The sequence below is a fragment of the Notolepis coatsorum genome, assembly GCF_963971535.1.
Source record: "Notolepis coatsorum genome assembly, contig: SCAFFOLD_832, whole genome shotgun sequence".
NCBI classification, from domain to species: Eukaryota; Metazoa; Chordata; class Actinopteri; order Aulopiformes; family Paralepididae; genus Notolepis; species Notolepis coatsorum.
The window spans coordinates 11384-27470 of NW_028172690.1; the positions used below are offsets into that span (position 1 = coordinate 11384).

General features: G+C 47.3%; 1 protein-coding gene across 1 annotated transcript in view; it reads left to right on the top strand.

Annotated features, from left to right (window-relative positions):
* Nucleotides 1–332: 332 nt before the first annotated feature.
* Nucleotides 333–16087, top strand: part of LOC311247994 (microtubule-actin cross-linking factor 1-like) — a gene marked incomplete at both ends in the record, with an annotated part of 71488 nt that continues 55733 nt past the window's right edge. The window contains one exon of the mRNA XM_084338962.1: nt 333–456. Within this exon, the coding sequence (XP_084195088.1) occupies nt 333–456 (124 nt within the window). The remainder of the gene's footprint in view (nt 457–16087) is intronic.

The following is a 16087-nucleotide window of genomic DNA, read 5'->3' on the forward strand; positions in this document are numbered from 1 at the left end:
TCCACAGCGTCTCGATGCGTGTTTGTCTTCTGAAAGAGAAGTGAAAGTAGAAGGATGCGTTAGTACTACTGCACTGACTCCAGACCGCTAGACACACCATGGATCGCCACATCTCTCCCTACTAGGGGTTTACTGTTTTTTAGTATTTTTTGGGGGGGGGGAGAATTGACTTGCAGCCAGCACTGGACACAGCTGCGACTGGACTTTCTTTGTGGAGCTAAACTTGACATTTCTTTCTGGTGAGATCGTGTGAGCGTTTTTACTGACGTTTTTGGTCAGTTTATTTTGAAGCGAACCTGTTTTTGTTTTGGCGGTCGTTGTTGTCGGTGGAGATGGACCTCCTGATGGACCCGTCGGTCCTCACGCCCATCCTGGTGGTGGCCGCTCACTTCCTCACCGCGGCCGGAGTCTGGTTCTACCGTCGCCGGCAGCGCCGAAAAGCCCCTCTCGCACCAGGTACAGTCATTCGTCGTCTGGAGCTAGAGGAAGAGGGATAGAGGCTCTCTTCCTCTCGACTCGTCTCTCCTGTCACTGCCCCCCGACTCGGTCACTTATCTGCCCCCACCAGACAGAGAGACGGAGAGAGCGAGAGAGAGGGGAAGAGCAATGCCCACGGCTTCCTACTTCCTGCTTAGGCTCCGCCTCTTCTACTTTGCCATTGTAGTGACTCATCGGTTGTTAGCATGTTGCTAACGTCTCGCTAGCTTGACCCCCCCCTTCCTCCCCACTGTTGGGGGCTATCTATTTTAGTTTGAGTAGTACAAGGGTCACCCTTTTAAAGAGCATAATATGCTCTTTAAAAGGGTGACCCTTGTACTACTCAAACTAAAAAACTAGGGTGTAGGTTTCTCCCGTCGCAGTGGGATGGTTTTGTGTTGTTGTTGTTTAACACGCAGCTGTGCGCCAGTATTGATTGTATCTTGTGCCGCTTGCATGAGTCAGCGCAGCCAGAATCTTCCATATTTGGGTGTTCGTCTTCAAGGCGAAGTCGTAACTTTTCATGAGCTATTGTGTCATGTCAAAGTCATCTTCTGTACATTTCCCTTGTACACCGTGTGTATTTCCCTTGTACACAGAGAACTGCTCTTGTCGCTAATAAGCTACTCATTTACATTTTGTAAATATAAATGAGACTCGCATCACTGTACCGTACTGACTATCTAGAGAGAGACTCATATCACTGGACTCTTATCACTGGACTATCTTGTATTTTGTACTTTTTATATTATATTGTTTTTGTATTTATATTTTATATTGTATAGTGTATATAGATACTGGACTGTATAGGACTGTGAAGCTCTCTATCCCCCACCCTGTATCCCCCCCCCCCCATGCTGCTTTGACAGCCGAATTTCCCCAAGGGGATTAATAAAGGATCATCTTATCTTATTTTGTCATTTAGCTGACGCTTTTATCCAAAGCGACTTACAAGTTTTGTACGACAAGTCCGTAGGAAGGGTACAACTCTTATCAGCTGAGTAACAATGTTCATCAAAGTGTTCAGACTTGAGCGCTATACTCAAGGTAGTCGTGTGGCTAATTATTCAGAGCTGAAATCCACATGTTTTCTTTCGTCACACTGTAGGAATTCCAAAAGACTACGGTTATTTATCTTCCCTGCTATAGACTAAACATTTTGAACACGGAAACATTACACAGATTTAATCAGTGATTCGCCTTTAAAGTACAGTAGGCCTATTTTAGCCATGTAAAACAATCAATACAAATACTCAATTGTGTTTTAGTGATGAATTTTACCTTTCATAGTGGCCAAATGAATCTGCTCTGAGAGTTACTACTATAGATACTAGATTGATAGAAGCTCATTTCAGATGAACTAATGAATTAACTGAAGGTAGAGAGGACATCGGTAGTCGCCGGTAAGAACATCTGACCAATGGAATGAATCTAGTGTGACGTCACATCATCATACATGACATCAACGAGGTCGATGGGGTCAAAGGGGTCGCAGACGGGACGACAGAGACGGGGGCCTCTGAAGGGAACGAAGGGCACAGTGAAGGGAGTAAGGAAACAGTGGAGAATAGGGCTGCACGATTTTGGGAAATAATCTAATTGCGATTTTTCGGACAGATATTGTGATTGCGATTACATTTGCGATTATAATTATTATTTATTTTAACACTTTGGTTGCCTTGGGTTAAATTCATGATATACCATAGGTTGCCGGCTCTATTTGTCTATGGAGAAAGTCCCCTTCTTTGCAGGGCTATAACTTTTTAAATTCTATTGCTACATTGCCATTATTAGGGCCCATTCAAAGTCCTATATGTATTGTTCATTGTGTAGCAACGTTAAACTTTTTCATTCACATATTCATAGTAAAGTATGGTCTAATGTATAAGTATGTTTTCATCTCTTTCTGCAGCTTTCTCCAGAACGTGATATATAGCCCCAAATGCATTATATTGATGATGAAATACAGTTTGATGGCAATCAGCGCGATATAAAAAATTCCAACTAGACGTACTTCTAGAAGTTACTACACGTCATCTGATGTTGACCGGATGGGCGAGGGGGCGTTTATAATTCCGTGGGCAGCGTTATACCAATCATCTAATGTGGGTCAAATGTTGATAATAGCAGTTAGTATCGAAGATGGTAACGTTACACGCTCAAACTCACCCCAGTCTCCGCGCGCCGTTGGGCGATCATCGTAGAGTAGAAATTCTATCATTATGGGATGGCGATTTACCCGGTCCATCTCCAGCTTGTATAATGGTATATACGTCCAAATCATGTTGTTTATCGAGTTATTGGCAATCGATCGCTATGTAGCGTGACGAGCCAGAGTCACGGGACATGTACAGAATGGCCGGAAGCAATACGGACGTCTAGCACAACCTCTATGGCACATCCTGTTTAAGCAATTGCGCCGATCGGCCACCAGATGGCGCTCCTGAACCGCCAGAGAGCTCAGTGGGTCCTGCTGGTGGATCTCAGGCCAGCGGAGGGGACATATGAATCCGATCGCAGATTTTTGAAATATTGATATAAGGACGACGTAAAGCGTCCTCCGGCAACTTGAGCATGGCCGGGAATGACGTCTAAAGACGGTTCCCGGCACCCAAAGTGTTAAGCAGCCCCACAGAGGTTTATTGTAAAAATGCGGCTTGCATCTGGCCTGAGCACTTGGGACACGAGCCTGAAAATGTTTCTTTTTACCTGTGAATCGACCCAACGGTACCTTTTTTTTCTGTACTTTACTCTCCCTCTCTGAAGTCTAAACTTCACAACACACAATCTAAAACCCCTTACCTCCCTCTCCCAAACCGATCCTACAACAATAACAACAACTTGCAAAGGAGATCTTGTATCTCAATGGGACTTCCTGGTTAAAAAAAAAAAAAAAAAAAAGATTAGCGATTTCTTTTATTTTTTTTTATTTGCTAATTGCATCATTTCAAATCGCGATTTCGATTTTTAAAATCGATGAATCGTTCAGCCCTAGTGGAGAAGCAAGGGAGCCTCGAGGGAATTTGAGGTTGCAGTGATCGGGGAGGGGGGGGCATAGTGCAGGGGAGCGAGGGAGTAGGGCAGGGAGCTCAGGGGACATTATAGCAGCCTGCTGCTGGACAGCTGTGGCCGACTGCCTGCTGCATGGTCCTGTGTCCTTCCTCAGGCCTGTGTTTGTGTGTCTCTCTCAGGAGATGTTTGTGTTACAGAGTGGCTTTAGAACTTGGGTAACCTCACATAACCTCCTCACCAATCATATCAATGCAATGGTTCCGGCGATGGGCCTTGGGGTCGTTTTAAGTCGTGCCATCAGGTCATTTAATGTGAGTGTTTTTTTGCCTTGTTGTGCGGACGGAGATATTTTAAGATAAGATGAGATGAGATGTTATTTTATTGATCCCCTTGGGGAAATTCGGGCAGCATGAAGGAGGGGGGAGGTACAGGTATGGGCAGGGTAATAGTAGAAAGACAAAGGTGCAGATGAGGGTCTATATGCCCGGCTATCGGTTATATTACGTTACAATAGATATGTGATCTGAATAATTATATAGTATGAGTGACCGTAAAAGTAAACGGTATATACACAAGGTGCAGTATACACCAGGTACCCTCACTGGCATGCAGGTTTTGGCGGTTAAGAGTCGGACACACTTAGTGGTCCCTAATAATAGTTCACGTGTTCTAAAACACAGTTGCCGTCGACAGGATTCCTCTATTTAAGACGAAGGAGCAAAAGCCCAGCTTTCAAGAGTGTGTGTGTGTGTGTGTGTGTGTGTGTGTGTGTGTGTGTGTGTGTGTGTGTGTGTGTGTGTGTGTGTGTGTGTGTGTGTGTGTGTGTGTGTGTGTGTGTGTGTGTGTGTGTGTGTGTGTGTGTGTGTGTGTGTGTAGTGTGTAGTGTGTGTAGTGTGTGTGTGACTATCCCAGAGACTGTGTGTGACGCTGTTGCACTGGCCTTATTTTTAGCTGCTGCAGGAAGCGAGACATGTAACAGTAGTGGTCTGGGTAGGGTGGGGTGCTAGAACTGTGTGTGTGTGCATGTGCACTTCAGTGTGTGTGTGTGTGTGTGTGTGTGTAACAGTAGTGGTCTGGGTAGGGTGGGGTGCTAGAACTGTGTGTGTGTGCATGTGCACTTCAGTGTGTGTGTGTGTGTGTGTGTGTGTGTAACAGTAGTGGTCTGGGTAGGGTGGGGTGCTAGAACTGTGTGTGTGTGCATGTGCACTTCAGTGTGTGTGTGTGTGTGTGTGTAACAGTAGTGGTCTGGGTAGGGTGGGGTCCTAGAACTGTGTGTGTGTGCATGTGCACTTCAGTGTGTGTGTGTGTGTGTGTGTGTGTGTAACAGTAGTGGTCTGGGTAGGGTGGGGTGCTAGAACTGTGTGTGTGTGTGCATGTGCACTTCAGTGTGTGTGTGTGTGTGTGTGTGTGTGTAACAGTAGTGGTCTGGGTAGGGTGGGGTGCTAGAACTGTGTGTGTGCACTTCAGTGTGTGTGTGTGTGTAGGCAGTATGACGGTAGACTGTGTAGAGACACACTTAGTGGTTCCTATTAGTTCTCGAGTTCTAAAACACAACATTGCTGTGGACAGGATTCCAAAAGCCCAGCTTTCAAGAGTCCCTGCGTAGGTCGGTGTGGCCCAGGACTCAGGCCTTGTGTTTCATCTGGTCGCTAGGGTCGCTAGGGAATACAGCTGCTGATCCGTGATGGAGTCAGTGTGACACTCAAGTGTGTGTGTAGCCAGTATAACGGTATATAGTGTGTGTGTGTGTAATAGGCTGTACTCATGTTGTGGTTACTACAATGTGTTAACAAACACGCTGGTTAGCAGCACTTTCCCTGTCATCTGCAGGCCTCATCGACATCGTGCACCACACCGACCTCAGCACTGAGCCTAGAGTACAGCGGCCGGCCGGCCACCATCACTCCTGTCTCCATCCTCCCCGCGCCCCCTTGTGTTTGCGTCACGCCGCCGTCCTTTGTCCCGCTGTGTTGAGGACTAGGTGTAATTTTAGACCACCGTCATGATGACCCCGAATGGGCCAGTAAATCATTCATCTCAGAGGAATTGCTATTTGTTTACTGCGGTTCCTCCCAGGTTCAGTTTACCTTCAATTCAGGAAGTGGGAGTTTATTATATATATATGTCCAATCTTTCGCCGTCGACTAAAGACGCACTTTAGTTTCTACCCTTCCTGCTGTCTTGTTGTACAGAACTTGTAAGTCGCTTTGGATAAAAGCGTCAGCTAAATGACATAAAATGTAAAATGTAAATATATACAAAATCGCTATCATCATGTCTGAACTTGGAAAGAAATGATTGAGAATGTATCGTTAGCCAATGAGTTGGACTTTCTGTTTACATCCTGGAATGACTGATTGAATTGAATGTGAGATCAATTCAGCGTGGCCCTGGTGCATTGTAGGGGTGGACGGTATGGTCTAAAATTTATATCACGGTATAATCTGAAGCATAGACGGTAACGGTATATATCACGGTATCATAGTTTTTGATAAAAAAATTTTTTTTTATTTTATATAATTTTTTTTTTTTTTTTTATAAAATATATATATTATATAATTAGACTTGTACTTGTATTATCTGCGAGACATCGCCACCACGCAACAAGCTCCACTGTCTGTGTGTACTCTAGTAGCCTCCAGCTACGGCCAGGATTCTCCAGAGCTGCATCTGGACCTATACTCGAGTAGCCTCGAGCAGAGCTACGGCCAGGATTCTCCGGCGCTGCACCTGGACCCTATTGGCATAACGTTACTTAACTGTGCTCAGCAAGCCCTCAGCTCGAATACGCATCGAATCAGTGTTATAAGACATTGATATCAGGAGCTATCTGTAGCTACTGCTAGCCGGATATATAACGTTAATACAACGCCTCAGTGAATTATTTAGTTCAATGGGACATTTCGTTTTGAACGGTGAACCAACTTGCGTTAACGTGAGCTAACGGCTAACGGAGCTATCATACACGTCTACTCTCTACTAGACTTGATGGAGCGTTTGTTGATGTCAGGAGCTATCGGTAGCTGGCCGACTAGATACCGTTCGGTTAGACAATGCCTCATCATGTATTAAACTAAAAGTGAATAGTTGACTGGGTCATTTTGTAACGGTAGCTAAGCTAACGTTAGCTCAGGGAGACGTCCCGTCCCACTAGACTACTAGTAGACCCGTGTTTACATGCGTGCGGGAAGGGCTGGCACTGCGCGAAGCCTCCTAAATAACTTTTTCCAGTTCGCACATATCTATTATCTATGACTAATTCTATCTATTTTTAGGGGCAAATGCGAGTGAAATAGTCGCGCTGTGGTTACATGACGTCATTGCTATTTTAGAGCTGCACTACCGGTTACACGGTATAGGCAAAATCCATACCGTAGAGCAAATTCATACCGTTTATACCGTCCACCCCTAATTGGGACCACCCAGGATGTATAGTATGATACTTTTGTGGAAGTTGGTAGTACATTTCACACTACCACCACCACCACAACAACAACAACAACACTGACCATATCAGGCCGTGAGTTGTTAGCACAGAATTTAGACTCAGGGCTACCGGTGCACCTGTCAGCTGGATCGTACTTTACACGCTTCTCGGAATGATGTCACGCTCGTACATTTAGTCCTTTAGCTGAACTCTTTTATCCAAAGCGACTTACAAGTTCTGTACGACGAGTCATCAGGAAGGGCACAACTCTATCAGCTGAGTAACAATGTTCATCAAAGTGTTGAGTGCTACAGTGTAGGTTAGTATATCAGGACAAGCGCATGACAGTAAGGTTCGATTATAATTTTTTTTAAATTTCAGATAATGGTTGAAGAAGTGCGTCTTTAGTCGACGACGGCGAAAGATTGGACTCGTACACAGACCATCTGCCTCTGTCAGTTACATGGACGTAGTATTCTCTTCCCCCGCTGTCCGTTATGTGGACATAACGGCCCCCTCAGAAAAGGTTTTCAGTGTTAGAAATTATCCTTCTTTTTACATTTAAATGATACAGTAGGTGGGGAGATACGTGGGCGGTTGGGAGAATAAAAATAGTCCTATTCATGCGTTAACTCCCTGCAAATTATATAATCCTGTCAATTCTCCTTGGTATTTCTGCCGTCTGCCTGTGGGGAACAACCCCCTTGCGCCCCGTGCCAGCGTCGGGAGAGAGCGCCACCACCAGGGCACGGAGAGGAGCTGCGGGGACACTGTCTTCCGCAGGCCTGAGAAAGAGGACACAGGAAACCAAATGGACATGGACAACAGACATCACCAGAGCGAGACGGGAGAGAGACGGAGGACGAGGAAGACGGGAGACGAGTGAAGGAGAAGGGAGAGTGAGGGAGATTAGAGGTGATAACGACAGTCAGTAACAGAGGGAGAGGGAGAGAGAGAGAGAGAGAGAGAGAGAGAGAGAGAGAGGGATAATCTCACCGCGTGGCATTAGGAGCGTAAGCTCTTGTCTGTTATTTTTAGTTTAGTGCTGACGGCCCAGGGATACAGAGAGGAGAGGAGATTCACTCTGGACTCACAAGCGGGAGGAGAAGAGGAGAGTCCGTCGGGGGGGATTGACGGAGAGGAGGTGACGCAAATGAACGAGGGATGAGGATGGAGAGGAAGGACGCGTTTGGAGGAGGACACGGCTACTGAACCAGACTAGCGTGTTTACATCGAGAGAGAGAGAGAGAGAGAGAGAGAGAGAGAGAGGGAGAGATGTGCAGTGTGTGTGTGTGTGTGTCCATAAACTCTTGTTGTGACTGTATGTACGTGTGTCTTTGTATGTGGGTCACTGTGTATAGCCTGCCCAGGTGTGTGTGTGTGTGTGTGTGTGTGTGTGTAGACAGACACCTGCCTTTCCCAGCCAATCAGACGCCATAGATTGGAAGGAGCAGCGTGCGTCCGCTCAGCCGCTGTTGTTGTGATGGCGTCACTTCTGACTTCCTGACTCGTGGTCAGGTCACGTGACCACGGGGGCTGTGTGACATCACCAGTGTTTATACTTGGAGAGAGCCCTAGCTTAGCCGCCACAGCAGCCGAGGAGGTTGCTGACTCACTGTTTATGACGTCCTATTGATTTTGTCCGTGCCTTTCGTTGCCGCTAAAACATGACGGTGTAGAAAATAACGGTATAGCGTGTGAGCCGGTGGAGCCGCGCAGAGGGAATACCGCCGGGAACGCGCACAATACGGAGGGGAAAAACGCGAGAGGGAGCAATCAGAGTTCAAAGTTGAGCTGCCACGTCACAGGCGCGCGGTGCAGTAAACGCGTACGTCTGTGTGATTGTGTTTGACACACGCGCACGTGTGACGGCAACCGCTAGCGGCGGGAGAAGAGAGAGAGAACGCCCGCCGAGAGCCTCTGAAACGGCCCACGGAGTGAGAGTGAGGGAACGAGAGAACGACAGACAGAGAGAGAGAGAAAGGGAGAATAATCGAGCTGCTAACTGGCACTGTCCCCTTCCATTCATTGTGCTAAGCTAGGCTAACGTGCAGCCAGAGAAGCCCCTGGTGTGTGGGGGAAGGTGGACACTTTGCTGCCGGTTGTGTGTGTGCGTGCGTGCGCGTTGCTCGCGGTGTGTTCATGACTCCTAGGGGCATCTGGTTGGACAGTAACCCGCTCAGGGACTCCCCCTGTGGACAGAGAGGCCCGGGAGGCTGATCATCATCAGGGTATTCCTCTGATGGACGGTCGTTAAAGACCCTCCACACCCGGTCGAGGAGCCGCGCGCGCCGTCTGCCCGCTGCTCCGCTTTCCTCTCCTTGATTAAATTATATTATGACATCACGCAACAAGCCCACCAGATCTTTCCAGATCAGGCAGAGAGACCCATTAAGTCACTCTCTCTCCTCTCTTTCTCTCTCTCTCTTTCATATGGGCTGAAGGCGTAGAACACACGCATAGCCGGGCAGCGGGGTCGATGCGAGGTTATTGTTGCCTCTTTTTTCTCTCTCTCTCAAAAAAGAAAGGGTGAAGAAGGGAGAGGAAAGCAAACGAGGGGTTAACGCGGAGGGAGCTGCGTCTGCTTTTTCTGTGGGTAGCTGTGGGTTTGTGTGAGCGAGCCAAGTTTGAAGTGTGCGTGTGTGTGTGTGCGTGCATGTGTGTGTGTGCATACGGGAGTGCTCTTGCGTCTGCAAACATTTTCACGGCAAGGAAAACGCGACAACGACAAGAATCGAGCCCTCGCCGCTCGCTCGCTCGAGAGGATGATGTCATCATAAAGGGACGCGGTGGCTGGCTTTTTTAAAGACACTTCCTGATTCATCCCCCCCCCCCCCCCCCCCCCCGACTTGTACAGCACGTCCACTGCTGCCTTCCTCTCCACTGCGTTCAGTTCGGACTCGAGGCGGGTCAGTTCTGCTGACGACGCACACGGTTCTCTCTCCCATCTGCTGCCCCTGCTGTGACACAAGGAGGACAAGTAGAGAGAGAGAGACAGACAGAGAGAGAGAGAGAGACCAACAGAGAGAGAGACATACAGAGAGAGAGACAGACAGACAGAGAGAGACAGACACAGAGAGAGAGACAGAGATAGACACAGAGAGAGAGAGAGAGAGAGAGAGAGAGAGAGAGAGAGAGAGACAGAGAGGGACAGAGACAGAGAGAGAGAGACAGACAGACCAAGAGACAGACAGAGAGAGAGAGACAGACAGACCAAGAGACAGACAGAGAGAGAGAGACAGACAGACCAAGAGACAGACAGACAGACGGAGAGAGAGGCAGAAACTATTAAAGAGAGAGAGCTTCTCTGGCCCTGTCTGCAGTCACCTCAGAACACAGCGTTTCTGTCGGGTTCTAGAAATATAGGAAGAGCGATAGAGGGAGAGAGAGAGGGGCAGCACAGAAACAAGGGAAGTAAATAGAGAGGACAAGAGAGAGAGAGAAAGAGGGAGGGAGGGAGGGGGAGAGAGAGAGAGAGAGGCGAGGCAGCAGCACAGAAACAAGGGAAGTAAATAGAGAGAGAACGAGGGACGTCAGAGAGAGGGAGAGAGAGCGGGAGGGAGGGGGAAAGAGGCGGTCCTTTTTTCGGCCAAGGGGAGGAGTCCGCTGTGACTTTGACACACACGTGTGACAGCAACTGCTACCAGGAAAAGAGAGAGAGAGAGAACGCCGGGCGCCGGCCAAGAGGGTCTGAAATGGCAGCGACTGCAGGGCCCACGGACTGAGAGGCAACGAGAGAACGACAGAGAAAGAGAGAGAATAATCTAGCTGCTCTCTTGTCTGAGACTCCGAGCCCCTCTCTGTGGGGATCCAGGCTACTGAGAAGCTCCTGGCGTTGGGAAGGTGGACACTTGGCTGCAGTTTTTATTTTTTGTGTGAATCATCTCTTGGATTATGTACCATTTCTGTGAAATGAAGGACTATTATTTAAGAGCCACGGTGAACTAAAAAAGGAAGCAGAAGGAGATTTAGAAATGTGGCCGGACTACAGTAATGAATGCCAGCTCAATGCTCACCTGTACTCGCGCATGTGCTGTGCAGGTCAGTAATAGTGTCTGTCTGTCTGTCTGTCTGTCTGTCTGTCTGTCTGTCTGTCTGTCTGTCTGTCTGTCTGTCTGTCTGTCTGTCTGTCTGTCTGTCTGTCTGTCTCTCTGTCTGTCTGTCTCTCCACGTAGCCCCCCATGGAATAGGTGTGCAGTAGTTTGCCATTGATGTTTACATGCCGTCAATGTGGCCCCTGGAGTTGTCAACATGTGTGTGTGTGCGTGTGTGTGTGTGTGTGTGCTAGTGAGTATACAGTGTATGTTTGAACAGTGTAGATTTGTAATGGTGACACATTATTTGTGAATGGGAACTGTCAGCTGTTTTAGTGCAAAGTACTATACGGTGTGTGTGTGTGTGTGTGTGTGTGTGTGTGTGTGTGTGTGTGTGTGTGTGAGATTGATTGCGTGTTGTGTTTAGACAGCATGGAGGGGTGTGCACATCAGAACAATGCCTTCCTGTGTGGCTGAATGAGTGCCCCTCCGTGGCTGACACACACACACACACACACACATGCACGTGCGCATGCGCACGCACACACACAAACACACTATAACTCTGCACTTGTCTCTTGGTGGCTTCCTTTTATTGGATTGCATACACTGGTTCCCACACTGAGTAATCCATGTCCTTCTCTCTCAGCCCTAATGGCTCCCACTACAGATCTAAGCCACCAGTAGCACTTTGATCTCTCTCTATGCACTGAAGGGAGGTTGATTGGTAGTCTAACCGTATTACAGGGCTCTGGTAGCTGCTCCGGGCTAACTAGCTAGGCTTCCACATGTCAGAGAGCAGCGCTGGTAGCCGCTCCGGGCTAACTAGCTCGGGCAGGTTTGTCTTCTAATGCGCATTTAAATGCTGAAAACATTTTGCAACAGCATGTTGAAATGTGCCCAGGGGCTGGACCTCTCTTTTAAAGCTATTTCCTGTGCGTGCGTGTGTGTGTGTGTGTGTGTGTGTACGTGACGTGTGTGTACGTATGCCCTAGTGATTGTGAACCAGTTCAGTTCTTTGACCTAAATCTCAAGCTGAATTTCGTCTCTCAATCTCACTCGCTGTTGAAACGCTGCTACAAAGGCTGCTGTGTACTTTACCAATATTCGCATGTCACACACGTTTATTAGCTGTATATTTGACCGTGTGTGTGTGTGTGTGTGTGTGTGTGTGTGTGTGTGTGTGTGTGTGTGTGTGTGTGTGTGTGTGTGTGTGTGTGTGTGTGTGTGTGTGTGTGTGTGTGTGTGTGTGTGTGTGTGTGTGTGTGTGTGTGTGTGTGTGTGTGTGTGTGTGTGGGGTTGCTGAGACCTACAGCACCATACATGCAAATGAGGAAGTGAGATAAACTCTCTGCACATGGCTGCTAGCTGTCAGAAGCGTCACCGTGACGACCGAGTAAACAACCAGCAGGGAGCAGCAGCATGCTGCTCTCTGATTGGTGGGGAGCCGAACAGGTTCGACAGGATGGAGGGAAAATATGAAGAGTCCCGCCAGCCTCTCCGTCATCGTAGAACAATGTATAGGGTTTCTTTTCTAGCTTTCTTTCTGTTATTTTGTGGTTCACTTCTCTCTGTGTTCCTGGTTTTATTGAGACGGTAGGAAGGCTGAGAGGGAGACACAGTAGAGAAGGTCATTCATTCATTCATTCATTCATTCATTCATTCATTCATTCATTCATTCATTCATTCAATCATTCATTCAATCTTAATTTTATCTCGAAAGATCATTGAGAGCAGACTCTCATAACAAGGACAATGTAAAAACTGAAAAGTCAATCAATTAAACAATTAAAATCAATCAAAAGAAACTACAGATTGAGGTGAAACGGTTGGCCATTATAGATTTAAAGTTACCAATGGATACTAAACTATTGAGTTTTAAGGTGCTTTGCACAATATTCCACATGTCTGGGCCGGGCACAGAATCTAAAAGCATATTTTCCTAATTCAGTGCAAACTCTGGCAACCTTAAGCGTGAACCAATCACCAGAGTGAGTATGATGAGGTCCAGAGTTGATGTAGGGTGGAAGATCATTAATAATGTCTGCATACAGAAACAGATGCCAATGGAGTTATGGCGGGATTTCAAGCGAGCGCGCACACGGGTGGGGGGGGGGGGGGGGGGGGGCACATGGGTTCCAGAGGACACACTATCTCCGGACATGCCGGGAACGAAATGTCTCCTTGTCCACAGAGAACCCTGCACACAGGATATGACATCGTATCAAGACATGCCATGCAGTCGGTCCCGTGGGAAGTGTGACACGGGGAGAAAGGCGGGAAGGGGAGAGAGAGAGATAGAGGGGGTCTGCGTTCTCTCCCCCCCGACAGGCTGATAGGAGAAGAGAGGCTGTGGAGGGGAGGGGGGCAGATAACACCGGTCGTGGCCCAGCATCGGGGCTCTATTCTGGGCCTGGCTGCCTCACTCCTCTGGCCTGTGGATGACACAGCACTACAGCTCCGTCTGCCTGGAGAGAGCGTAGAAGTAGGCTGAACAGAGCTGGGATATAGCTGGTTATTATTATACCGTTTTTGAATGGGAGACCCCATAGAAATAGACTGCACAGAGCAGGGATGTACTGTAGCTGTCTTTGTTTTTCAGGACTGCTGCGGCCCTGGGACTGACTGACTGACTCACTCACTCACTCACTCACTCACTCACTCACTCACTCACTCACTCACTCACTCACTCACTCACTCACTCACTCACTCACTCACTCACTCACTCACTCACTCACTCACTCACTCACTCACTCACTCACTGACTCATGGTGACATTTAGTGGAACGCACGTGCAGGTCACTGTACGTGCTTCCAGCGACGTTCTCCTGCACTGGCACGGCGCGCTAATGCAGTGCGGAAAAGCCAGACCAAGCGACGCCTTTCTCTGCATCTCCCTAAATCATCCTCGGAGCTGCATTATCCCGCTTTCAATTGCGAGATTAGCAACACAATGGCTGCCCCCGGCCGCTAAAGACCACTGTGGTGCAGCGCGTCTGGATGTGCAGGGATCCACACAACGCCGGAGGCAGCTTCGCTTCAGCTTCCCTTCAGCTTCCCTTCAGAGAATCTTTCGAGTTGTTGATTTATATCCGCTAATACGGTTTCATGTCACTGCTGTGTGCGTGCGGGCATTTGTGCGTGCTTGTAGACACGCGTATGGGTTGTATCCATTTGTTGGCCTTTGTGTAAGAGCACCGGGCCATTATGGAGTTGTGTAGTCGTGACAGTGTTGTGTTAACAAGGGAAGCTTAAGGGGAGTAATGTAATATTAGCTCATGGCTGCCACTCTCAGTCTTTGTCTGTTTGTGTTTATAATATATTGAAAATCACACCCACAACTGTGCCCCTGTTCTAGTCACATGATGAGCAAGATAAAAGAAAATAAATATATACTCATCCCATTCACTGTACATTGACTCATGTCTGTATTTGTGTGTGCTGTTAGTCCCCATACTGTAGTAGCCATTTCATTTTTATTTTTTTTCCTTCTTTTTTTATAAATATATATTTTTTTACTTGACCTCACCATATAAAATGACCTATTGTGACCTGTAGGCTCATCACAGCCTCATGATAGCACAAACTAGAGACCCAGGGCATTTTCTTTTATTATTCTATTTTTATTTAACCTTTTATTTAACCAGGAAAGTCACATTGAGATTACAACTATCTTTTTCAAGTGAGACAAGCCGCAGCAAAGGAATACAAAAGTTGCACATAAATACAGAAAACAACAAATTACATAAATACACTAAACAACCAATATCAGAGCCGGAGGCAACCTAGCAGGGCAGCGTGTATGCTTTCTACAACGCAGTTGGGCGATTTGCTATTCTGATTGGCCACTGACGTTTCTGGTCATGTGACATGTGCGCCCAATAGCGTGACGAGCTGCGTCTTTGCCCATTTCCGCGTCGAACAGCCTGCAAAGCACCTGGCGTTCTATCGCCCTGCTCTACGACAAACTCTAACCTTAACCAACTTCGAAAGAGCGCCTAAGCTTAACCAGTGTAGACACTTGCGGTCCCAGGATTGGGCGTACATGTCACATGACCAGAAATGACCTGGCCAATCAGATTCGCAAATCGCCCAACTGCGTTGTAGAAAGCATACAAGCAGCAGGGCAGGCAGCAACAATAGACTATTAGGGCAAATCAAAACAACAACAGACCATAATGATTCGACCTCTAGTCCCTTCATGAGGCATTTAAAAGCATCCAGTGATAAATAGTCAAGAGAGTTTCAGGTCATTCTGTAACATTGTTCCAAGCCGAGGGAGCAGGATAACTAAATGCTCCCTTTCCCATTTCAGTACGAACATTGGGAACAGACAACAATAGGAGCTGACTTTGAGAACGTAAAAAATAACTCTGAACACTTTTCTGGACCATATAAGTACACAAGTAAGAGGGGAGGAGACCATTCGGAGAATGTATGGCTTTCCTAGGTTTATTGACAAGAGGTGTTTCTGAACAGTTTCCAGAACAGAAGTGCTCGCTCGCTATCCAGTCGCCGAATCAAATTTTTTCTATGGTGTTCCTGAAGGGGTTTGTGTTTTAATTTGATATTTCTGAGGGACTTTTGACCATGTTCATCAATTCTCCAGTGGTAAAATTTTTTTAACATTTTGCACCAAATCTGTGTAACAAACGGTATCAACCCCCAAATTGCTGCAATGACTTATGAGACATAATTGAACATGGGAACGGCCATCATACGCTTCCATCGTAATGGTGCCTAGCTGCATCTCAAATTCATCTTCATGTTCCCAGCTCTCAGATGATGATACCATGTCTATGTGACATCTACCGGTGACCTGCTATCTCTCCCTAAAGCCCCCCCCCCCCTTAAAAGACAAAGATTGGTCTATGGTGTCTCTAAGGGTTAACCTGCAAGGATTTTCACTAAATATATCACTCAAATGACGTGTGATGACCATTCCCAGTGCTAAATGACATCATTCCCAGTGCTAAATGACATCATTCCCAGTGCTAAATGACATCATTCCTAGTGCTAAATGACATCATTCCCAGTGCTAAATGACATCATTCCCAGTGCTAAATGACATCATTCCCAGTGCTAAATGACAGCATTCCCAGTGCTAAATGACATCATTCCCAGTGCTAAATGACAT